Source organism: Lutjanus erythropterus, chromosome 18 (assembly GCF_056507025.1).
Source record: "Lutjanus erythropterus isolate fLutEry1 chromosome 18, fLutEry1.hap2, whole genome shotgun sequence".
Lineage (NCBI taxonomy): Eukaryota > Metazoa > Chordata > Actinopteri > Lutjaniformes > Lutjanidae > Lutjanus > Lutjanus erythropterus.
In genome coordinates this window covers 19,112,143-19,137,321 of record NC_139334.1, presented here as the reverse complement: position 1 = coordinate 19,137,321, position 25,179 = coordinate 19,112,143, and the positions used below count along the sequence as shown (strand labels likewise).

The 25,179-nt window shown below is 38.5% G+C and overlaps 1 protein-coding gene across 2 annotated transcripts in view; it reads left to right on the top strand.

The window, feature by feature from the left end:
• Positions 1-25,179, top strand: part of uggt1 (UDP-glucose glycoprotein glucosyltransferase 1) — a 51,083-nt gene that overhangs the window by 18,599 nt on the left and 7,305 nt on the right. Inside the window, exons 18-36 of one of the 2 annotated variants that reach the window (XM_084741781.1) lie at positions 802-966; positions 2,704-2,824; positions 5,570-5,668; positions 5,860-5,883; positions 6,465-6,559; positions 8,907-9,113; positions 9,977-10,108; positions 11,021-11,151; positions 11,266-11,361; positions 11,656-11,758; positions 12,088-12,167; positions 14,516-14,705; positions 17,372-17,530; positions 19,046-19,131; positions 19,284-19,368; positions 21,065-21,153; positions 21,612-21,716; positions 21,893-21,977; positions 24,283-24,465. In XM_084741781.1, coding sequence (XP_084597907.1) covers positions 802-966; positions 2,704-2,824; positions 5,570-5,668; positions 5,860-5,883; positions 6,465-6,559; positions 8,907-9,113; positions 9,977-10,108; positions 11,021-11,151; positions 11,266-11,361; positions 11,656-11,758; positions 12,088-12,167; positions 14,516-14,705; positions 17,372-17,530; positions 19,046-19,131; positions 19,284-19,368; positions 21,065-21,153; positions 21,612-21,716; positions 21,893-21,977; positions 24,283-24,465 — 2,235 coding nt within the window. The remainder of the gene's footprint in view (positions 1-801; positions 967-2,703; positions 2,825-5,569; positions 5,669-5,859; positions 5,884-6,464; positions 6,560-8,906; positions 9,114-9,976; positions 10,109-11,020; positions 11,152-11,265; positions 11,362-11,655; positions 11,759-12,087; positions 12,168-14,515; positions 14,706-17,371; positions 17,531-19,045; positions 19,132-19,283; positions 19,369-21,064; positions 21,154-21,611; positions 21,717-21,892; positions 21,978-24,282; positions 24,466-25,179) is intronic. The other variant, XM_084741782.1, reaches the window with a different exon arrangement.

Below are 25,179 nucleotides of genomic sequence, written 5' to 3'. Positions count from 1 at the left end.
AATGATTTGGATCTGTGTTTTATTTGGAGGAATATTAAGGTCATTTTTGGCCATTTTGACAGCCCAACTGTTAATTTATGAACTTTAGAAGAGCTCTTTTGTAGTGTCAAGTTAGCTCCTTTTATAATGAGAGCAATAGATAGTTAGATTTTAGGTTTAGTTAGTCATCGCTTAGGATCATCCATCATTTCTGGTATGTATAGTGGAATAAAATGCAGCATCCCTGCTGAACCACGTCAGGTAACCAATCAGCTGTTGGGGATTGTGTCCTGCACGTGTGGCCACTGCCTGGCTTCGGTACAGTTGTTTGTTTTGTGTTTTTAGCATTTTCTAAGTCTGCGTGTCATGTTCTTTTATTCCTGTTTATTACTTTTTATCTTGAAACCCAAACCCACTTTGTTGCTTAATGTATTATCTTTCTATGTATTGATTGTATGTTCCTTTTTAACTTGCTTGAATTGAATTGAAACTTCATATGGTGAAAATATATCAGAAATGGCTTTCGGTTCTAGTACAGCAAGGGATTGGTATTGTAAAATCAGTTCTGCAATTTACTGAAAGACAATAAAGAGCCTTGACAACAGGTGTAATGTTTAAATATTTCTTTACCTTTGAACTCTGGAAGCAATTTACATAAGTTATAGCTGCACATGAGCTTTTTTTGGAGGTAAACCTAAAAAAAGACTGTTGCAATAGTTGAACCTGCTAAAGATAGTCTCACTCTACTCTAGCGATGTTTTTGAAGTGGTTAAAGGCTGATGCAAGTTGAAGTAACATCTCTCTTCTCATCTCCTCTTTTAGGAAGGGCGGGCGTACTATGAGCAGACAGGGGTGGGCCCGCTGCCGGTGGTCATGTACAATGGCATACCGTACCAGCGTGAGCAGCTGGACCCAGATGAACTGGAGACGGTCACCATGCAAAAGATCCTGGAGACCACCTCATTCTACCAGAGAGCCGTCTACCTGGTCAGTCAGAGCAACACACACTGTGATACACAGTCTTGAAGTGGGGTTCGCATCATAATTGAACAATATTGTTTTATTAAAGGAATAGTTTTTTTTGAAGCATAGTTGTATGAGGCACTGATCCATAGTCAGTGTGTTACCTGCAGTAGATGGTGGTCAGCATGCAGCTGCACAACACGTTTGCAGAAGCAGCAGGAGTAGAAGGCTGTAGAAAGCTAAGCAGTGTACTGCTGTAGACAGGGTCAGCAGCAAAATGTATTTAGCCACGAAAATCAATGTCAGTTCAAGTGTGCGCTATATTTAGAATATTTCCATCACTTTACCCTGCTGTCAGACAGCCTTTTCTGATAAGAAACCGCTGGGAAACTCTTTTGGCAAAAATCATTTTACCTCGCAGAACAGGGGAGTTGCTGATGTACTGCTGCCTTCATCTGTTAGTTTGTTCGTGTTATTGTTTGACTTGTGTGTTTTAAACAGTTAGTTCAGTCATACAATAATACAAATAAACTGAAAAATTGAGGCAGCGGTAGACCAGCAACTCACATGTTGTGTAAAATTACTGTTTTTGCCAAAGGAGTGTGGTGGCTTTGAAGGAAGCGATTTTTGTCTAAGTCACGTTTATTGTTAATTCTGTCAAATGTACAGGACACATAGAGGATTGAAATGACATTTCTCTCAGATCTCCCAGTATAAACATACAAGTATTCTCTATTTATTGCCTGCTTGTACAGATTTGTGCTCACAAGTCGCACATTCGGAGACCAACTATAGACCAACTATAGCAGAGGACAGCTGCTTAGAGTTTTACCTTACTATCCTTTTAAGTGGTTTAAATATCAAGTCAGGGTTGAACATTATTGTTTAATTAAGTTTAAATAACAGAAAATATTTAAATACATGGATTTGATAGTTAACATTCTGCTTTGTCAATTTTCAGTGCAGCTGAATCAAAATCCCCAAAATATCTACTGACTGTCTCTGTTCACTTTGCGTAAATATTGTAATGCATGAGTTTTTTTAGCATTTTTAACTGCATAAATTAGATTAATCCCATCAATTAAGACTTATTTAAACAAGTTACATATTCACTGATACTTAGAGGATGCAACGATAATACCAATGAGTGTATTTACTTGTGCTGTTGTGTGTGTTTGTTTTTTAATTTGCTGGAGCTGCTACAAACAAGAGAGTTTAATTAAAAGAAAAATGAAATGAGTAGAGGAGCTGTGGATGAGTTTTTGGGAAGAGAGTTGTTCATTTTAACAAGTACACTGTTTGGGATTGTAGTGAGTAATATTTCTTCTTTTAAGCTTGATCTTTGTAAGTGTGCCATCTGCTGTACTTCCCTGTTTTAATGTGTTTCCAGCACTCTGAGCAGCCAAATGTTTGAATTGGATCTTTTCAAAGGCCCCTGTTTTGTCAGGTCTTAAAGCAGTTAGCAATGTTTAATTTAGTTGCTGTACCAACTCTAGTGTTGAGCACGCTGTTAGTCATCACTCTTGTTTTCTCCTCTTTAATGTTTAAATCCAAACTTGTTGGAGGGAAACTTTTCAGTCGATACACAAGCATCAACGACTGCAGTGGAAAAGCTATTAAATCTTAAGATATCTGCCTTTGTTCTGACTGTAACGATGAAAAGCACAGAGATGAGAACTTCCTGCTTCACTTGTGGCTCTGCAGTAACTGTCTCTGAATTATTCTATTAACATCCTGAATATTTGTTCGTGTGGCTCGCAGGGTGAGCTGGCTACAGATCACGACGTCGTGGACTTTATCATGAATCAGCCCAATGTTGTTCCTCGCATCAACCCCAGAGTGCTGTCCACCAGCAGAACGTACCTGGACCTGTCTGACACCAGTGAGTACTCATGAGGGATGTCCCTGTTTTGGAAATGGCATTCAATCAAACGTTATTTCTATAGCACCTTTCATACAGGTTAATGCAAGTCAAAGCACTTAAAGCTACTACAAGGAGTTTTTAACCGATGACCTATGACCTACATAAGCAAAGACCATCAGCGAGAAGATCAGCTATTGTTATTTTTAATGCCTGCCACCAGGTCAAATGTCCTCCTTGAAAACAGATGAAACAATTTGCCGTATGCTGACTGGAAGAGATGATATTAACATTTTCCCAAGCGAAGTTACGTAAGCTGTTTAAAAAAAGAAATTTTTGTGGTTATGGCAGTGGAAGTACTACAACTTTTGTCCACAGGGGTCAGCAAAATCTTCAAAATATGAACCTAGACGAAAAACTGGATAAAACAGACTAAAAATACTAAATAAAATAAAAACAGATAAAACCAAGAACAGTGAACAGTACTGTTAATGATTAAATAACAGATCAAATTAAATAAGATGAGTAAAATACAATAAAACTGTACAATATAAATGCAATAAAATAAGTGTATAAAAATTAATAATGTCTGTAAGATATACTTTGTCTCACAGGGAAAATTGTTTTGGACTCAAAGCTGCTGCATCACACCACATATTAGAAACATACACATAGATCATCCATACATATACTTGCCTAGACGTGTTTAAATTCACATGTTGAGTGTGCGACAGTGTCTGTGAAATAATAAAAGTATTAACAAAGACATTAGTTTCCAATCATAAAATCAGGTAAAAATCTGCCAGTTTCCAACATAAAGCCAAGTGTTAACAAGCTATAATTGTCAGTTTGTGTTGTTATCATCTTAACAATCACTGTCACTCTTAGCAGCTGTTCTTAATCAAGAGAAAGGCTGAGGAAGTAGGCTTTTAAGTTTGCATGTAAAGATTTAAACAGTTCCAGCTGCCCTCAGATCCTCAGGTGGACTTTTCCAGCAGCTCGGATTATAAAGGCAAAAAGCTAAAAGGCTAAAAGTTTTAGTCCAGCACTTTGCAACAATTGGCAGACACGAGCCTGAGGACCTGAGAGGCCGTACTGGTTCATACACTGTGAGCATGTGAGACATTTATGCTGGAGCAAGACCATGATGTCCTTTAGAAACAAGTAAAAGTAAAAGAATTTTAAAATAAATATGGAAACTGACAGCTTATGTTCTCTTCTCCTGTTCCTAATAAAACTCTCGAGCTGCAGACGTCTGGGTCGGCTGTAGTCCAGCCTGCTGGTTTTGAAAGCATGCATTCAGTGAGGTTCATCCTCAATAATGTCTCATATTTATTTTAACAGACAAGTGCTGAAGTGGATAAAGTCTGGCTAATGTGTGCATTCAAAATGGCCAGACAGCTTTTCAGATTTTTGTCAGTTGAGTTTTTTATAATCGACTATCTTTATTTTCATATGGACCTCCACCCACAACATCCAACTCCAGAATATGACCCAGTGAGCTTTTATGGCTGATATTTTGTCGATTGCGCTCTCATTTTTTTAATTATAAACACTTCAGACCAACTTCGTATTCATCTGGTCCTCCTCCTATTATATATTCAACCAATTTTTAAAGAGAAAAAATCATGCAATTTGAACTTCTGCTATTCTGACTCATTTTTCCACCATCAACAATAACTTTAAAGATCCCCTCCTCCAACTCAAAAATACGTTTTTATTATATTTGAGTCCCCTCAAATGTTGGACTTTGCCTATTCTGACTTGTGTCTGTGCAAAGGTTGTCACTGGAGAGGTGTTTTTTACATTTATCTCTGTCCACTTTGATTAAACATTCCCCAGGCAAGCTAGATTTGACACAGAAACAAATTTGGAAGCCAGTTGCTGTAATGCAGGCAGATAAACCCGAAGCCTTCAGCGCAGAGCCAACTTGTCCATACAGAGAGCGAGAGTTAGCATTAGCCGTGTCAGCCACTGCTAGTTACAAACTAACAAACAACATAAACAAATAAAAGATGCTAACAACACTTACCAATCTGAAACGCCTTCTAGTCATGGACAGACTCCTCATGTGATTCTGGGTCTGACTGAGGCTCAAACATGCAACTTGAACAGTTACACAGCTTTTATTTAGACTCACTTTGCGCTTTGTCTTTTTTGAAGATGAGGTTCAATTGTAAATCATACATTATTATTTGATGAATTTAAGTTCATGCTTAAAGTATTTATGCAGTATTTTTTTTTAAATATTTTGTTTGCAGCTCAGCTCATACAAATATGTATGAGGGGAATAAATGCCAGAAGGACAAACTTCAAGCCAACATACAATATAATTGTGAATACAGAGATACAGACAGCAGCTTTGTTTTACAACAGTATTAAGGACTAAAACTGTGTGTTTTCATTTTCTATCTATCTGCCATTTTTTTTAGTTTATAAAGTGTCAAAAAAAGTAAAAAAAATGCTCATCATGATTTCCCAGAGCCCAAAGTTACATCTTCAAATTGTTTCTCTTGTCCAAAATCCAAATTCTCTTCAATTACTACCATAAATGACAAAGAAAAGCAGCGAAACCTCACATTTAACAGCATGGAACCAGCAAATTTTGACAGTTTTGCTCAAAATAATTATGCGATTGTCAAAATAGTTGGCAACAATTTTCTTTTGATTGTTGCAGCTCCACTGCTAGTACATATTCACATTTGTTTCTTGGCAGTCTTAAAAAAAATATCATCTGCAGTTCACTCCTTTGTCCTCTTTTTGCAGACAACCACTTTGTAGATGATTACGCTCGCTTCTCGACTCTGGACACCAAAGAGAAGAGCACCGCTGTGGCCAACAGCATGACCTACATGACAAAGAAGGGTAAAACAGTCTCATAAAAAACAACAACAACCCCTGAATGGAGGAGAATGCTTGTGAAGCATTTTTCTTAAGATAATTTAGTCACCTTCAAGCCTAAACTCTCTCTTCATGTATTCTCCTTCTGTCCTCTCCTCCTCCTCCTCTTCCTCTTCGTCTTATTCATGTGATTTTAAAATCCTTCCCTGCATCAGGGATGACCACCAACAACAGGCATGGTAATCACCCTTTTCCTCCTCATTATTCCCTCTCCTCCTCCTCACTTGCTCTTTTTTTCTGTGAACTACATTGTTGGCAGTGTTTCGATGTGTTTGTGAATTCACCACCATTCCTCCATCTGTGTTGCATTCCTCAGAGGACACAAATTACTAATTATGCATGTGATGATAGTGTAGTACAGACTGAAATATAAGTACTAATAAAACTGTGTTAAATCACTGCTCACTAAGTTCTAACATTGTTTCTTCCATCTTTAGGAGAGCATGGCAGTTCATTTTGTGTTATTTGTTGCAGCTGCATGAATGAGATATTAAAAGTTTGATTTAAGGTTTGGAAATGACAAAAGTTTGAAGGTTTTTGGAGTACATGACTAAGACTGCAGTTACTTTTTCATGTTTTTTCATGTATTGTTTTCTCGCAGCCCAGTATGCCACCCACATAGATTTTTGCCCAATTTACTGAACTTTAGCTTCACTGACAAACAATACGGCTCGCCTTGTTTGCATCATAAGTTTGCCTGTGCAGCATCACTTCAGTAACCGACTCTGACAGTCTCTGTTTCTTCCTTTGTACTTGTCAGATGATGGCTACATCCGCCCTGTGACCTTCTGGGTGGTCGGAGACTTTGACAAGCCCTCGGGACGTCAGCTTCTTTATGATGCTATCAGACACATGGTAAACAATCTTTTTATATCAGCTCTTCGTGCTGGACCATTAGTGTCTGGACCATGATGTCATTTAAAGGAATAGTTTGACATTTTGGGAATTACATGTATTTCCTTTCTTGAGAATGACAAGTTTGATACTGGAGATAGTTATCTTAGCATGAGGACTAGAAACAGTGGGGAAACAGCTAGCCTGTTTTTTTGATTTTGTAAGGATTTAACAAATAAGATATGTAAGGGAAAATCAACTTGTAGGTGTGCTTTAAACAGTCTGACGGCATGACGTGGAAGCTCGTGACTTCAAACCATTTATCAACAACTCAATTATCCCACATGCCCCATGGTAATTTACCAAACAATATGAAATAAAACATTCACAGATTTTTTGGTGAAAGTTGTGCACTCAAAAAATGGAAAAAAAAGTTTACAGTTGTCATGACAGGGATTAATTCTAGTTAATTAGTCTCTCATCCTCCCTTTTGACCGCTTCGATGAGTAGAAACAGAAACATCAAGGATGTCGCATCGATTTTAACCAGATGAAATAGGTTGGAGGTACGAGAAACTTTGCTGAAATACAGCCAGGGTAAGTGATTTTTCAAGCAAGCGACATGTTGCTCAGCCTGTTCGCTGACACACGGAGCAGGTTAGGATGTCCTCATTTAGGAAAACTGAAGTAATCAGCTGCTTGCTCGTTCACATTGCCTCCAGACAGGAAGTGATATGAGCTTTGACAGCTGTGTGCTTTAAAGTACTCTGGTTAGGTAGCTGGTAGCTGATGAATTTTGAATGGTGATTAAACTTGAGCTGGACTACGTGTGTGCTAAACTGTTTTAATGCACACCTGCCAGCCAATCAGAAAAGAGTATTCACCCGAGACCATGGTATAACATGTTAATTAGTGAGCTTTAGAGGTGCTGATGGGGGGATTTTATTGCCTTTGTCTTTGTACAGAGCAACATTTTCAGTCTTTGTGAGAAACTCAAGACATAATAAAACAGAGAGCAAATAAACTAAAATGCCATAAAAAATATAGGATAAGGCTAGAGTTTGTTTTTGTAAAAGTGATTTAGAAGATGAGACAGAGTTTGCAGCCCTGATCTTCTCAGCCAGGTCATTCCACAGTCAAGGAAACCTACCAGCAAAGGCTCTATCACCTCTGGGTATAAATCTGGACCTTGGAAGATCTCATCCGAGGAGCTCATATAGCAAGAAGCAACATGGGCACTAAAAGATCTGCTAAATAACTTGGGGATAGGCCTGTACGGCTTTGTAATAATCAATAATATCTAAGGGTCAACAGGTAGTCAGTGTTAGGAAGACAGTACCGGTGTGATGTGATCGTGTTTGTTAGTCTGAATCAAAATCTTGGCAGCAGAACTTTGGACGAGCTGGAGACGGGAAAGGGATTTTTTATTTTTTTTGCTGATGCCAGAGAGCAGGAAAATACAGTAATCTAACTGATTAGTTGTGAAAACATGAATAACAGTTTTTAGAGTTTTGGCAGAAAGATTTGGTCTGATCCCTGAAATGTTTGATGAAAGCAGGATTAAACTGTTGAGTTTTATGAAACAGTCTCAATTTGCCGCTATGTGACCTGCATAAGCAAACGACACCATCTGCAGAATATCGGCCGTGTTCTTAATGCCTGACGCTGGGTCGGATATTCTCTGAAATCAGATGAAACAAGCCTGTGTTTACATTTTCACAGGCAAAGATACAGTGAGTTGTATGTTAGCCAGGTAAAAAGAAGAAAGAGATTTTTACTCAGATGATTTTTTATGTTATATTTTGTGGTTATGGTAGTGCAGACACTACTGCTTTTGTCTAAAGGGGCCTCCAACATAAACACACAATGAAAGTTCCTTGTGGTAACTGTAATGTTCTGTTCTAAGCTGAGATTTTGCTCAAAAATCATGCCAAGATTTCTGCAGTGCTGAGTTATTGAATGGGACAGAGAACTGAGAGACTGAAGACTGATTTATCTTCATATATACCACATATTTTTTTATCTAACCTAAGAGTATTTCCTATAATGTTGAACTATTCCTTTGTTTTATTTCACAAATGTTTTCTTTAATGTAACATCAGTGTATTGTTACTAATATTGTTATATTAATTTCAGCTGTATCTCTTAGCCCTCCTATTTAACAGTCTGTAGAATTCAGGTTAGAGTATGTAGCTGTATAGCTGGTATCATTTTAAAAAAGGAACATCCTGACCCAAAAATATTCCAGGTAGAAGTGGAATTCACAAATGCCACTAGGTGTTCATTTTATTTTTATTGCTAGTGAATTTGATATTCTGCTCTAAAATTGATGACAAAACCTTCACTAACGCTCACTCGCTCTACGACAGAAAACCAGCAATAACGTCCGACTGGGGATGATCAACAACCCGTCCGTCGCTCCGTCCACTGAGGCGAGCCCCGTGGCCAGAGCGATCTGGGCTGCCATGCAGACACAGTCTGCCAACAACGCCAAGAACTTCATCACCAAGATGGCTAAAGAAGAGACCGCCGCTGCCCTGGAGAAGGGAGTCGACATTGGAGAGTTCGCTGTCGGGGTGAGGGTGGACAAACAGTTTCACTTACACACTTACACCTGGCTGTGCCAGACAAAACCATGCCAAATTGGGTGCAATTAATTATTGATTAATACATTTTTAATCGGTTGAATTCTTAACAGCGATTAATGATTAATCATTAACATCCCTAGTTTCTGCGCTGTATAGTGAAATGTGGAATTTAATTTAAGTAATTTTCAGGTCTTTGGAAGTATGGGAAAAAGTTGTATTTCCAGGATCTATTCTGTTACAAAAATAATTAAAATATATATAAATATATTATTTTTTCTAAAATATAATCAGAATTTCTGAAAAGTTTTTCATAGTGTTTGGATAATAGACATCTAATTTATAAGGTGTCTAGATGAGTCTATAGTGTGTCTGTGAAGTCTTAAAAATGATCAAATTCAATAATCTCAATTTTGGGCCTTTTAAATGTGTTTTGGGCAAAAACTTGTCTTCAGTCACACAGTAACAACTACAAAACGAAACCAACAAGGAGCCAATAACCACTAATGTGCAGCCTGATCAGAATTTATTGGAGCGCACTCAGCTGGTGGACTACAGACGGTAGCTAAACATCAGTCATAGACATCACTAAAACCTTCATTCTTTTTCTGAAAGCATGAACATGAAATAGGTCTTAAATTGCATTAATGGTCTTAAAACATCTTAAATTTAACTTGTTGAAACCTTCAGGTCTGGAAAAATATGAGATTTTGAACCTTGTAATTATGTTGTTGCTGTTGAAACATTTTGCACTTGTCAGACCTTATGACTTAATCACAACATGTACCACTCCATGTTTTCACTCTTTATTTTCTGTCACCGGCTGCCTACAAGTTTTCTATTTTTCTCTTCAGGGTATGGATGTGTCATTGTTCAAGGATGCGTTTGAGGGTCCCAAACTTGACTTCCTGCTCTCCCACACCGCCTACTGCCGAGACGTGCTCAAACTGAAGAAAGGACAGAAAGCTGTTATCAGTAATGGAAGAGTGAGTCACATTCTTGTTTCTTATTGTTTAAAGCAGGGGGTTTTCAGGGTGACTGTGGGTCTCCCCACAAACAAAGCTTGAAAAAATGTGCCCCCCTTAGTTTCTGGATGTCTGTGAGATCATGAGTATGTTATTTGATCCCATAAACACACAACAATTGAGCCAAAATAGCCTAATATTGCTGTTTGGCCTAACTTCAGCCTCCTCTAAATTCATAACATTTAAAAGGATTTAAAGGTTATTGTGTTTATCGACTGTTTTACACCTGCTCGACTCAAGACAAGTGTGTCATCAGTTACGTGCACCTTCAAACAAGTGTAAACTCAGCTGTGCTGGCCTACAGCTCAGAGTCAAACTGAGCGAAGCAACACATGTGCATGAAAAAGGACCAAAAGAGACGACAAGTCTTCACTGCCTCTGCTGAAAAGGGGTGAGATTAGAGTGTCCACCCAGTTGCTGTGTTGCTGTGTTGAAGTGGGAGACAATAAATACCCGTGTCTACTGCTTGGTCATTTGGCGTGAGAGCGAATGCTGCTTGTACTCATTCCCACTGAAGATATAAGCCAGATGTTTGTGGGGTTTTTTGGCCAGTGGAATAGAGGCTCTACTTTCTGACTGTGGTAAAGCAGAAAAAAATCCCCCAAACTAGTGTAACTCTGAACTATCTCTTTAACCAAATTGCACACATTTAGGCTGTTCTGTGATCTCCTTTTGATAACTGTAATATTTTTTTCACTTGCAGTCACAGAGCCTCCCTTTAAACCATCCTGAGCCAACCTCCCACTTTGAAAACCTTTGATTTAAAGAACTGAAAATATGGGCCCATCATAAACACATATAGTCTGGATTTATGGATCAATGTGCTCATGTTGCTGTAGCAGGACAATCAATACTTTTGTTTTATATTTCCAGATCATCGGCCCACTGGAGGAGGACGAGGTGTTTAACCAGGATGACTTCCTGCTTCTGGAGAGCATCATCCTGAAAACGTCTGGAGAGCGAATCAAAAGCAAAGTTCAACAGTTCGGAACCGAGGAGGACAGGTTGGTATTTAATGTCCCACCAAATTAAATCTGTGGATTCTCAGACGGTGAAATTTTGGGTTTTTAGTTTTGTGTTGAGTTTTTGTAGAAGTTTAATGGATGTATTTCTCTCAGAGCCAGCGACCTTGTGATGAAGGTGGATGCTCTGCTCTCCTCTCAGCCCAAAGGAGAATCCCGGGTAGAATATGGCTTTGCAGATGACCGCTACAGGTGAAGTTAATATACATGCACATAATTTAAACATGCAGCCCTCTTCAATTCACAGAGGAGACCTTACATAAATTTCCTTCAGGGTCGGGTGATTCTTGCAATGATTTTTCTTTTAGCATTTTTGCAAAATACTGAATCAAAACTTTATTGAATTCTGCCATTTTTACCTTCAAATTTCTTGTAAATACAAAATAAATGTTTGAAATTAGTGTCTCCTCTAAAGGCAGAAACATCCCTGAAACTCTCAAGTTTGTATTTACTTCACTTGGCCATTGATTTTCTGATTTTTGACAGTGCTGTGAAGATCCGCCCTAAGGAAGGAGACGTGTACTTTGATGTTGTTGCCGTGGTGGATCCTGTAACCAGGGACGCACAGAAACTTGCTCCTCTGTTATTGGTAGGTTGAATGTGGTCTTTCATTGGATTGGGTGAGCTGCCTTTTCTGTCTTTCTTACTGATCTGCCCAGTTGATTTCAGTTTCAAATGATTTATCGAAAAATGAAATTATACATACACTAAACTGGTTTATTTATATGAAAGAATTGTAAAATTAAACTGTTTCCCTGTCCCCTACCCTTCCCTCACTCCTTTACTCATTAAATAAAATGAAACTATGTTTAGACACTGGTTACAACTTTACCTGACCTCAGTTTGAACATGTCCACAGCTTATTTCTAACCTGTCTCTCTTGTTCCCTCTAACATCTCTCCCCCTCGCCACCTGCAGGTTCTGAAGCAGCTGGTAAACGTCAACTTACGGGTCTTCATGAACTGCCAGTCAAAACTGTCAGAGATGCCTCTCAAGAGGTGAGGACAGAAAATGGTTCTTGTTATATCAGTTTGTGTCCAACACTCTGGTCTTTCTGCTGTCTCTGGCGAAAAGTTGACTATTCATCCTCCCAGTGTACATATTTTATGTTTTACTTTAAAAGAGGCACTGATTCCTTAAAATATCATAATGCTGTAAAATTCTGTGATCGGAGTACTTTGATCTTTGTCAGACTTCAGCCAAACTACAGATCTTTAAAGGCCCGTTCAGACCAAAGATTTGCGACGAGACGAGTCGAAACATGCAACTGCTTGCAACGCGCTGATCTCCAACGTTCTGACATCCTGCTATGTGACACCAATGCAGCTAGACAAGATGGTGTATCATCTTCATAGCAACAACTCTCTGCACTTCTGTTCTAACTGCCAGTCAGGCTCTTTTTTTTTTTTTTTTGTCCCTGGATATAATTTGTTGCATCTTCAAATATGAATGAGCACAGTGATGGTGAGTTACTCGCTGAAGTTGCATTTTTAGTATTGATTTAACAGTGAAAACATAAGAGATGTGTGTGTGCGTGTGCGTGTGTGTGTGCATGCGTGCGTGTGCGCAGGGAGAGTGTGGTTGAGGAGAGTGAGACAGAGAGAACAGCAGAGAGTGATGTGCAGAGCAAAAGCAGATTTCGATTTGAATTTAAAGGTTGGTGTCATGTAGACATGAAATAAATTCATAAGGTGATCTTCTCTTTTCTGTCCAAAACTATTTATATTTATTATGGCTGCAAATTTTGTGCATTTTCCTTAACCAATAGTTAAAAATCCTAACAATCAATTTATAAATAATTAAAAATTACCAGGGACAGAGCGCATTAATCAACACTGCACTTAACATAAATGTCCCAGAATTAGTCATCCATAATCCCTTTGAAGATTATAATAAAAAAAATAATGCCTGAGGTCGTCTGTACACTGTTTCAACAAGTAATACGAAACAATACAAATGTTATGAAATTTAAAATCTCATAAATCACATGGATTAGCTGTTGACCTCCCTTTGAGCTGATTGGCTGTTGAAACAGAATACGCGGCAGCCGCTGGCGATTTGACAAGCTGAGCGGCAGGTGACGTCATCGTAGAGACTGTGTCGAGCTGAGACGAGTCACTTCACACCGCTGAGGCTTTCTCTACGACGTTCTAAAACTTTCAGTGTGAATCTTTGGTCTGAACTTAAGCGTCACTGTACACTTCAGCCTTCTGTTCTTTTTTTGAAAAGCCAGAAATATGTCAACGTTTATAATCCGTCAAATTTAGATTTGAAAGCGCTCACTCTTTAGTTTAAACATTTATTGTTTTTACTGACTCATAGTGACTCAGTTGCATTATTAGAAGCTCATATACCAGATTCCAGAGGCATTTTCTGAGATGTCGGTGTCACACAGACTTTTTTACACAGTTTACAGACATGTAGCTCACAGACATTAAACGATGGTTATTACTCTTCTCTTGCAGCAGGGAAAAATGTTTGGATGTGTGTGGACTAGGGCAGCAACTAATGATTATTAATCTGCAGATTATTTTCATAATTGATTGTTCTGTCTATACGTGGATGTAGACATTTTCAAATTGCTTGTTTTGTCTAACCAACAGTCCAAAACTCAAAGATTTCTCATTTACTGTCATAACTGACAAAGAAAGGCAGCAGATCCTGACATTTAAGAAGCTGGAACCTGCAAATGTTTGACATTTTGGCTTGGAAAAAATACTGAGACCATAATCAAATAGTTGATCAAAAGAAGTTTGTAAACCAGTTTCACAGGCATACTGTCTTTTTGGACTTACTACCTTTTCTCTGGAGCTTTTTAACTGCGTCACTCAGCCTGCTGATATTATGTTTTATTTGTTTAAAAGCTCTGGGGGGGAAAAAAGGCTGGTGAGTAAAGTTTCCAGTGTCAACTACTAAAGGTTCCCGGTGGAGTTTTGTACTTCTAGTAGCGGTTTGGAGCTGTTTTTCTGTGAGTGGGTCGCTGTTCTGTTTGTCTCGTGCACTCCTGCCAACAGTTTCACACTGTTCCACTAATCTAAAGGTTGTGGTAACACGCCAAGATGTGCTGCAATGCGCCAACAAAGGCTGGGAAGAAAACTACTACAAGCTAGTAAACTTGGATGTAAACAAAGCTGGATTAAACAATCGGCTTTGTAAATGTTTGATGAGGAAGGAAATGCATTCAATACGTTCCTTTTAGAAAATCTGATATTTTACAGTAAAAATCAATACAAACCCACAGTGGTGATCTTTTCTGTTTGTTGCTTTGGCTCAAGGCTTCCAGATGATGACTCCTCCACCTGTAGTGAAAGTCTGTTTTTTTTTTTTGTCTTGTCTTTTTTCCCAGTTTTTACCGTCATGTGTTGGAGGCAGAGGTTGCGTTTCAGACTGATGGCAGTTTCTCTCCCGGCCCCATGGCCAAGTTCCTGGACATGCCTCAGTCTCCTCTCTTCACTCTGAACCTCAACACTCCTGAGAGCTGGATGGTCGAGTCTGTGCACACCCGGTACGACCTGGACAACATCTACTTGGAGGAGGTACGGCAGTATGTCTGTCTGGGTTCAATCTGGAGCAGTATTCAAAGCGTTTTTGTTAATCGGTTTCCAGCAGTAAACTCACAAGTCTCTAAAGTCTAAAGTTATCCACCCACTCTCCTCTGCTTCCTGAATGAATGTGTTAATACTGGTCCAATGGTTTGTGATTTAATTGGTGTCATCGGTCGCTGCTTCCTCGTATGTCGTCCCCATTAGACTCAAGCCAAATGGATATTGTATGACTTAGATTTCAGACTCATTTCACTTAACTCATTTTTAACTTATTAGTATAAGGGACTCTATGGAAAACGTTTCAAAGGGGGAGGGTAGTAAGATTTTTCTTCTTGTGTAAAAGTAGGAAAGTCTGACTTCTTTGAGGGAGCAGGGGCTGTCTTTATTTTTCTTTCGCCCTTAATTTATATTTTATTTCAGCTTTCCTTTGCATTGTAATGAATAATGCAATCAAAAAGACTCAGGCCATTGATGCATGGAGATCTGCTCTGCCATATGCAGAGTACAACAGTTGTGTGTGCATGTGTGTGTGTTTTCATGCAGCCAACCACTGGGACGTGGCCCACAGGTGGGCCTCAGAGCAACATCTAGTGGGACACGGAGGCAGTGGTGCTACCAGATGGTTAGATTAAAATTTCAAAAAAGAATTTAGTTGGAAGTTAGTTATTTCAATATCAAAACATGCTCAAGAATTCACATAAATAAAAAAGTCGAATTAAAATACATAATTTCAATGACCAGGTATGTATAATTATCACCAATCCAAGCACACAACACCATCAGGAAGAGGCAAATCTGTTTTGCCATTGTTAGCTAGCTAACAAAATGAATAAAGTTTATTTATATAGTCATACATTAAATGCAACTCTGAGTGCTTAACATAAAAAGAGCTATAAAACATAAAAGCATTTGAACAAATAAGACACAAAAATAAAACATAAAAATAGGAGATAAAATGAACGTTAAAGTGCAAGTATAAATTGACAAGTCTAGATAAAAGCAAGGGTAAAACAGTGTCTTTTTAGTTTTCTTTTAAAAGTATCCACACCCTCCGCTCGCCTCAGGTCCTCTGGCAGGCAGCTCCACAGGCTGGGGCTATAGTGGCTTAAAGCAGCATCACCGCAGGTCTTAGAACAATCTCTAAGAACAACCAAGAGAGAACTTCCAGAGGACCTGAGGGATCTAGTGGGCACATACCTTAAAACCAAGTCAGACAGCTAGTGAGGAGGAAGACCATTTAGGGATTTATAAACCAATAAAAGAATCTTAAAATCAATTCTAAAACTAACCGGTCGCCCGTGCAGCGATTTTAAAGCAGGTGTGAAATGTGCTCTCCTCCTGGTCAGCACACGAGCAGCAGTTTGAATTTTGTACAAACTGCAGTTGATCAATAGCTTTTTTTTCTGTGTTGGCCTGGGAGAGAAACAAAGAGGGACAAATTTGGGAAATGTTTCTCAGGTGGTAGAAGGTAGATTTTGTCATATTTCAGATGTGGAGCTCGAAACTTGAATCAGAGTCGATGATGACATCCAGATTTTCAGCCTGGTGCCAAAGATTGAGCGCCAGTGACTTCAATTTTAGAGATCAGTTTCTCTTCCTGCTCCTCTGCTCTGATGACAAGTACCTCTTAAATGTGATGAAATCCTGTCACGACCCAGTTTATTTTTTCTCCTTTTTTTATGTTTATGTTATGTTTTTTTTCCCCTTCATTTATTTGGGAAGGTGGTCCTCTGATATTATAACAATCAGAAATTGGCCTTAAATTACCAAAGATTGAGAACCCCTGGTTTAAACTACACCTAACACTGTTGAGGTTAAGCACTGCAGTAATACAGCCTCTAATTATAATCCCTGTCATTAGAACATAACTATCATTATGGCTGATTTTCCTTTATTTTTGTGTTACAAGATACCAAAAGTACAGTTGCAGTGGTCAAACTTTTCTTTACATGTCCTTTCTCAACAAAGTTACATTATTTTACGTAAAATTTACATTATATTCATGTTATTTTACAGTTCGCTCTTGAACTAAGCTTGGCAAAGACAAAAAAGGTTCCCTTCCTGAAGCACATTTCCAGTTTTTCATTATCATTCAGCAAAAAGAAATCAACATAAATGAAGGACATTTAGTAAAAAGTACATCCCTTATGTCCTTGTAAACAGGACAGCAAAACAAAACAAAAAAAAATCTCATTCTCAATTTCATCAAGCTCACACAACAAAAAAAGTCCGTCCTCTGGAGTGGCATGAGACAGACCTGCTGGCCGAGTAACCGTGCACATAGGGATCTTTGTCATTTGTTTAAATATATATTTCACATATGGTTCTACACAGTAGCTGTTATTTAAGACAATAAGTTCATCATTTTCTGTATCAACAGACTACTTTTTCTGTGCATGAGAAACATTTTGCTTCTAATCTCCTGAATATCACAAAGTACGCTGTGCACTCTGGCAAATTAATGTAATGTCTCTTTGAATTCTCTCCTCTGAGATTTCTTCCATTTTCGCTTTAGTTTTTGTTAAGTTTTTCTCTCTCTCAGTGAAGACCTTTAATTTATCTGGGAACCATTACTAATGTGTCTCTGTAAAGCTCCTGGACGCTGCCGATGGGTTGCACAAAATAAACTTTAATTATCCACACGCGTGTCTTTACAGGTGGAGAATATTGTTGCAGCAGAGTACGAGTTGGAGCACCTTCTGTTGGAAGGACACTGTTTTGACGTCAGTTCGGGCCAGCCGCCTCGAGGCCTCCAGTTCACCCTGGGAACAGCCTCCGAGCCGGTCATCGTGGATACGATCGTCATGGCAAACCTGGTGAGTGACCGCTGTGAACGTTGAGCCTCTCATGTTCTTGTCCAACACATTAGAGCAGAACATTGCTCAAACAAAAAGATGCGTTCCCAACTATTACAGTTTAATACTTTTTTTTACATTTTTTATTTTTTATTGGAAACCAGCTTTATAAAAATCTCATATAAGAAGGTCCACAATTGTTTTTCCCCATATTTTGCTGTGTGTTAAAACAGAGAAAGAAAAGAACACCTTCCTCCAACCCACCACCCACTCCAACCTCTCACAAAGTGCACAAAAAATCAAACAGTAAATAAATAAAACTACTTTGATGATACAGCTATACTGTACTGTCTGTTGAGCCAAATGTTGATGTTATACATTTCCTCACTGCCTGCATGTCAGCAATAAATAAATGGATGAATGTTTTTGTTTTTTTTTTTAAACTAAATGAGGACAAGCAGTTTTATTAGTTCGCCCCGGATCAAAAAGAGATGAGCTGCTGGAAACAATTGGCAATTTGACCTCCAGAGTAAAACCAGAAGTAACAGTTCTGGATGTTATCTGAGACTGTGAATTAAGCTTCACACCTCGTATAAATAAATTGACCAAGGTGGCATTCTTCCACCTGAGAAATCTTTCCAAGGTATGTTCACTCCTGACTCAGCAAGATGCTGAAAATCTAATTCATGTTTTCATTTCAAGCAGATTGGACTACTGTGATGCACTTTTTGCATACTGATCTTCCAAAAAAGAAAAAAAAAAATACTCCATTGAGAGGCTGTAACTGATCCAATATTTGGCTGCTAGACTGCTAACAAAAACAAAGAAGCGAGAACATATCACTCCAGTCTTAGCCACATTGCACTGGCTCCCTGTGACCACCAGAATTGATTTTGAAGTCCTTCTGCTTGTTAACAAAGCTCTCAACGGCTGAGAACCGTCCTACACCACAGATTCCCTATTGTTTTATGTTCCCCCACAAACTCTTAGATCCTCTGCTGCCGGCTTTCAAGATACCCACAGCTCCACCCAGTAGAAAACTGGAGATGCAGCTTTTTTTCAGTTACGCTCCCAAATCGTGGAACAACCTACCCAAACATATCAGAGAGGATGGCTCTGTTGAGATTTTTAAAAGTCATTCAACAACACAGCTTTCTAACTGAGCCTCTCTGTAGCGGTAGAAAGGCGTGATTTAGTACAGTAGAGAGTTTGTTCCACAGGCTGTTTTTAATTGCTCTTTTATGTTGTTCTGAATCGGCTGCACCTTTCAATCAAACATGTATGCAGTTTTTAAATGTGATGTCTTAAATGACCTTTAATGCCTTAAATGTTTGATCATGCATTCAAATTATGCATTCAAGTATATTTTAAAATTTACGAGAAATTGAAGAGTTACATTTTAGGTGTGAGCAGAATCTCTACAGAGATGATTCTGTCTATCACGTTTTACTTCTTTCCAGAAATCCATGATTTTACTACATTCCCAAATGCAGTGATTCAGGGTTAACTGCAAATCTCTTGTGTCTGTGTCTGTAGGGTTACTTTCAGCTGAAGGCCAACCCAGGCGCCTGGATCCTGAAGATGCGAAAAGGACGCTCTGATGAAATCTACAAGATTTACAGGTAAAAAAAAAGTGGCTATAATGTGTCACAGAGTGGAAATGTCAGACTGGTTTTAGATTCAGCCTTATGCTCTGACTCAGACTAGCTGTAAACCTTCTGTTCTCACCCTTTCCTCGTCCTTTCTTTTTTTTTTTTTTTTTTCCCTGTCGCAGCCACGACGGCACAGACTCTCCTGCAGACTCTGATGACATTATCGTCGTGCTGAACAACTTCAAGAGCAGGATCATTAAAGTCAAGGTCAGTTTACCTGTGAAAAAGTGGTGACTGTCTGGCAGAATACCATGGAAACACTGATGGAGAATATACACCTTTTCACACATTTAGTGGATTAGATTTTGGTCCCCAGAGAAATTAAACCAAATCCGGGACGGTTAGTGGCAACACTTCTCTGTCTGACTGCTTTCTCATAAATTTTAATGAGCAGAAAAGACTGTAGTCTGAGTTTCTTAAGTCGTGCAGAATATATACAGTATGTACATAAATTACATGGGTAAAATTATTATTATATTGGGACATTTACATATAATGGATGTGGCCACACACAGACACACTTCAAACTGCAAACAAAGCTACATTCCCAAGATGACTGGAGGACAGAGAGGACGAAATCAGAATTACTGAAAATAAATTACAAACAACATGGTAAAAATAAATTGAGAAATAATTAAATGATTATTTTAATGCACGAAGTAATGCATGTTTTCTTGCAAACAAAGTTTCTGTTTTCCTTCAGTGTTTCTCACTAATTGTGTCCTTGAGGTCGAACAAATGTGGTGAATACATTTCCTCCCTCATAGAACATTTCTAAAGCTGATTTTTGTTTAATTCGTAGTAAAACACGCTTCATTCAAACTCAACAGATCAACAGTCACCCTCTCTGATTTGATTGAAATAAATTCTTAATTCACTGTGTTGGTTGTGAAAATATTCTGGCTCCTCTCATTCGTCCTCCAGCTCAGTGCACTCTGTCTCGGCTTGGTGGGTGTCAACTGTCAACTTCCCACAGTAACTTCTTCTAGTATTAAGCAACATGTTGCTTTTTCAAAAGCCAAGGTGGTCATTTTTACAAATTATTGATGTAATAATGACCTAAGCAGTCAAAATAGTTGCTGTGACCTCTGCTATAACATCCAACACAAAGCACCCAGACAGCCTTCACTGAATCCTAGATATTTTTGTGTGTTGTATTGATTTATCTTTCATTTATTTTAAAATCAAGTCCGTTTGGTTGTCCATAGATCCAACCATACAACATAATACTTAAAACGGTTACAAGGAACTTTCGTATGTGACTTATTTTGTAGCCCCCTGTCGACAGTTCGTCATGTTTCCATTACCATACTTCAACATGTAACACTGACTGTAACTTTGTCTGGGAAAATTTTATATAATATCTTCTGGTCCGCATGCATTAAATCGTTTAATCTGATTTCAAAGAGAATCTGACCCAGTGGCAGCCAGAAAGAATAACGATACTGATGGTCTTGTTTGCTTCTGTAGGTTATATTGAGGCGTCAGTGTTACATTTAGTTAAAAACAGTTAAAACTACTTCTAATATGTGTAGAGCCGCAATGATTAATCGATTATTAAATTAATTGTCAACTATTTTGATTGACTAATTTTTGTTTCCAGCTTCTTAATGCAAATATCTTTTGGTCTCTTTGCTCCTTTATGGCAGTAAACTGAATATTTTTGGGGTTGTGAGTAAAACAAGACATTTGAGGACGTCACCTTAAGCTTTGGGAAACACTGATTGGCATTTTTCACCATTGTCTGACATTTTTAGACCAAACAACATTTAATCGAGAAAATAATCGACTGATTGATTGACTATGAAAAGCAGCGGTATGTTTAAGTACAATGTCAAATGGATAAATAATATTTTTAACATGGGTTGGTCAACTAACTGTGTTATAATTGCATGTTGTACAGGTCCAGAAGAAACCAGACAAGTTCAACGAGGAGCTGCTGAGTGACGGCACCGAAGAAAATGACACTGGCTTCTGGAAATCTCTGGCCAGGTGCAGCTTTGATTCAAAATCACTAGTCGTTGCTCATAATGATTGGAGTTGAAACAATAAGTCGGCGAAAAGAAAACTGATCTACAACACTTGTATGATTTGTTTGTTGTTGCTTTAGCAAAAATTGTTATGTCCCATTTTAGCTTTTCAGATGTGAGGATTTCTCTACATCATTGAACACTTTTTGTTAGTCAGGCAAAATATTTTACAGTTAGAGCACTAATTTACTAATCACAAGAGTAATTAATCGATCCATTTTGAATATAGTAGTTAGGTGAAGCCCTAACGTGTACAAACATTATCACTGATCAGATAACTGTATCATGCAAATACTTGCTGCAGGATACCTGCTGACTCTCAAAGAGGTATTTTGATTTAAAAATGTGGCTGTTTTGTTTGTATTTTCTGCTATAAAATATGTAAACCTTTGTAAAAGCAGTTTGTTTTTTGTCGCTCAGAGGGTTCACAGGCGGAGGAAAGACAGAGGAGCTGAAGCAGGAGAAGGATGACGTGATCAACATCTTCTCTGTGGCTTCGGGGCATCTGTATGAGCGGTTCCTCAGGTGAGCGTCACAAATGTCTGACCAGGCAAAGAAAAGAGGATTGTCACATCAACCAAAATCCTTGAAAAACTAACATCCCATCCTCTTATGTGTACAAAGACTGTATTGATTTCACTGCCTTTGTTCTCTCTGCCCTGTTGCCACCAATCTTTTTTATTCTTCTGTCTCTCTCTCAGGATTATGATGCTGTCAGTTCTGAAGAACACCAAAACCCCTGTCAAATTCTGGTTCCTCAAGAACTACCTGTCCCCGACTTTCAAGGTAGGATTTTTTGCTTTAAAAATCAGCTGGCTTCTCATCATTGATGTGGAGATTTTCTCTGACGGCTGCAGCTCTCTCTCTCTCTCTGGCCGGCAGTGATGTGAGCTTCAAAAAGGAAAATCAAGGTGAAAACATGCAGCAGATGAGATGAGAGATTTTTTTCTCCACCTGTAGAAGAAAGATATCCAGATAAATTGGAAGAAGTTAATGCTTTTCTTGGATCATGGGTCCATTCATCATGTTTATTCACTCTAGTTTTAGTGGTTCAGCCTCATTATCCTGCAGATCACACTGTGTTTTCTGACTATTTTATTCTCATTTGTAAAAGTCACCTATTGATGAATAATTTTGGTTTTGTATCTCAGATTCCCACTCAGCACTTTCCATAAGTAGCTCCAGTCTTGCATGACAAAGGATTGCTCTTAATTTTGATATTCACTGCATGCCACAATTATAAAATTTTCAGATTAATGATACTTATTGTAAAGATAATGACATCATCAGTTTGTAAAAGTCAGACGTCACATCTGAAAAAACACTTTATTACATACACCTGTACTCGGGATGGGAATTGATAAGACTTTATTGATATCAGTGCCATTATTGATTCTGCTTTGTCAGATTCTTTATCCATTGTGGGGAGCTGGAGGATGCAGACTTGTGAGGTTAACATGCTGCAGATACAATGCTGAGACACAGCCCTCATTTGCATTTGTCCATGATGCATTGGTGACAGTTTGTCATTTCATATTCAAAAATACAAATGTTAAGTTTTGTTGGTGTTTTTAATGTAGTTACTTTCTGTGAGTGTATCTAATGTGTAGTGTACGCAGTAATGGTTTGATTTATGTCAGACATTGCTTAATTAGAGCGGGAATCAATGCCGAATTTGAAAATGCAATTTCTTAATGATGTAGATGGAATTACAATAACGTTTTTTTTGCCACTGGTAAAAAGTAAGAGTCGTTAGTCTGAGCAAAAGTAACCAGACTATTATACACAAGATCATAATGGTCTGAAGGATCCTGATAGTGCTGCTTGTATTTCTTGATTGACAGTTTACTCTCACTCGCTGTCTTAACTCTCCTGCATTTAACCACTCAAGACAAACAAGAGCTGTCCAGTGAAAACCACTTACAGTGATCAGAAAAACTTAGGACAGAATAATTCCAATACAAAAGCTGTTTTTCTTACTTTACTTTCATGCCTCACGGTAACCCGTCTGCTTCTGTCGCTGCCTCTATTTTCTGCGTGCACATGATGGGAAAATGAAAACTGTTTTCTCTCAATGAAAAACATCGTCTCTCGTTGTCAGGGCTCATGTCAAACTGCCAAAAACCTGCCAACGAGATGCAGCAGCCAAACTTGGTGTTCCTCTGGCTACGTTGTGTATTCCACTCAAACAACCGGAAGCAGTCTGTTTCATTACTTTATATTCATGTAATAAATTTAGCAATTAATTTGTCCAAGACTGAGGGGATCCCTACAGCGATTTTCACTGTAATACATTTTGTGCTCTGCCCTTTCTTCATCATTACAGCCTTCACCACCATATTTTCAGTTTTACTGCCAAATTAGTTTGTAACTACACTGCAAAAAACATGATACTAGTGCCGTGTAAACACGCTCACTGGTATTTCTAACAGCCAGTATTTGTTGGTAAATATAAGATACTGGTATTAAGGCTCAGTAAAGTTTTGATTGAGTCTGAGGCCTGTAGTTGGAAGAGAGTGTTGGCCATTAATTGTAAAATTAGCTCCTAACTTGTCCTTGAATAAGACACTTAAGTCCAGATTGTGAAGAGGTGTTAGTATTCTGCCCTCTACTGGAATCAAAGAAATGTACATCTGGATTTTATCAATATTCTGAGAACAGTAAAGATGTTTTTCAGGCTCCGATCTGAGTTTTTCACCCGCTTTGTGAGGTTGAGAGTAGTTGGCAGTTCAAACTAATACGTCAGACTAAATTAAGGCTTTTAAAAGGGCTTTTGTCCTTGCCGCGGGAATGTTTTTTTTTGTGTGTGATCAATCTTTTTAACTTCAAGAGCACCTCAAAGTTCCCTGAATTTACGTCTGTATATGTGAAACCGATTGAGCACCCAGCCTCTACTGTCTCTTTAGTTATTAAGAGAAATTCTGCTGTCTGCTTTAACGTGAATATGTCATTAAAAATGCCAGCCAAAGTCAGTAATGTAATTCTAATATTCAGTTTTAAGTAGTTCTCAAACCTTTTGGGGTTTTCATCAGAATTTATCAAACCTTATTGATGCATCCCCTCCTGTTTTGTGTGTGTGACCGTCTTGCAGGAGTTCATCCCCCACATGGCGAAGAAGTATGGCTTCCAGTATGAGCTGGTCCAGTACAAGTGGCCTCGCTGGTTACACCAACAGACTGAGAAGCAGAGGATCATCTGGGGCTACAAGATCCTGTTCCTGGATGTGCTGTTCCCTCTCGCTGTCGACAAGATCCTGTTTGTGGACGCTGACCAGGTTAGCTCATACGTAGCTGTACAAACATTTATTATTCATCCTGCCTCTGTCCAAATATTTAATGTCCTGTTCATAACACAAGCTGATGATGTAAAAGCATCTAGCTGCAAAAGCTGCCAGCTGACTCAGATAGCTCTGAGGAGAGATGAGTAAAATACAGCAGCGGTGACAATTTCTGGACATCCTTGGGACTTGTAACATTAAAATGTCTAGAAATTGCCCAAGTTTTATGATCAGGTCTGGAAAGAAATTGAATTTAGTTTTCACATCTCATGTCTCAGGCTTTTATTCAATACTGATATATTGTCTTAAGAGCTTAAAAGATCAGTGGATTGGTGAAACGACAAAATTAATGTGCGATAGTTTTGACAGTTAATCGTTTTTTTGAGCAAAAATGCCAAAAATTCACTTGTGCCAACTTCCCAAGCGTGAATATTTGCCGTTGTTGTTAGTGCTCTATGATAGTAAATTGAATATACATATCATCTGCTCTATATGCTAAATGCGCAATTGCATCGGGCCCTGTGATTACTTTTCTTTTTCCTCAAAGAAAACCGCTGAGAGACTTAAAGCAGATTGATGAGTCTGAGCCGGTACAGGGGACGTCAGTGTATATTTAAATAGGGGATTTAATTGGCACAAGTGCTGCAACAACTGTCCAAAAAAAAATCAATCATTGTGCTCCTAACATGATATAATATGATGGTGACTCCA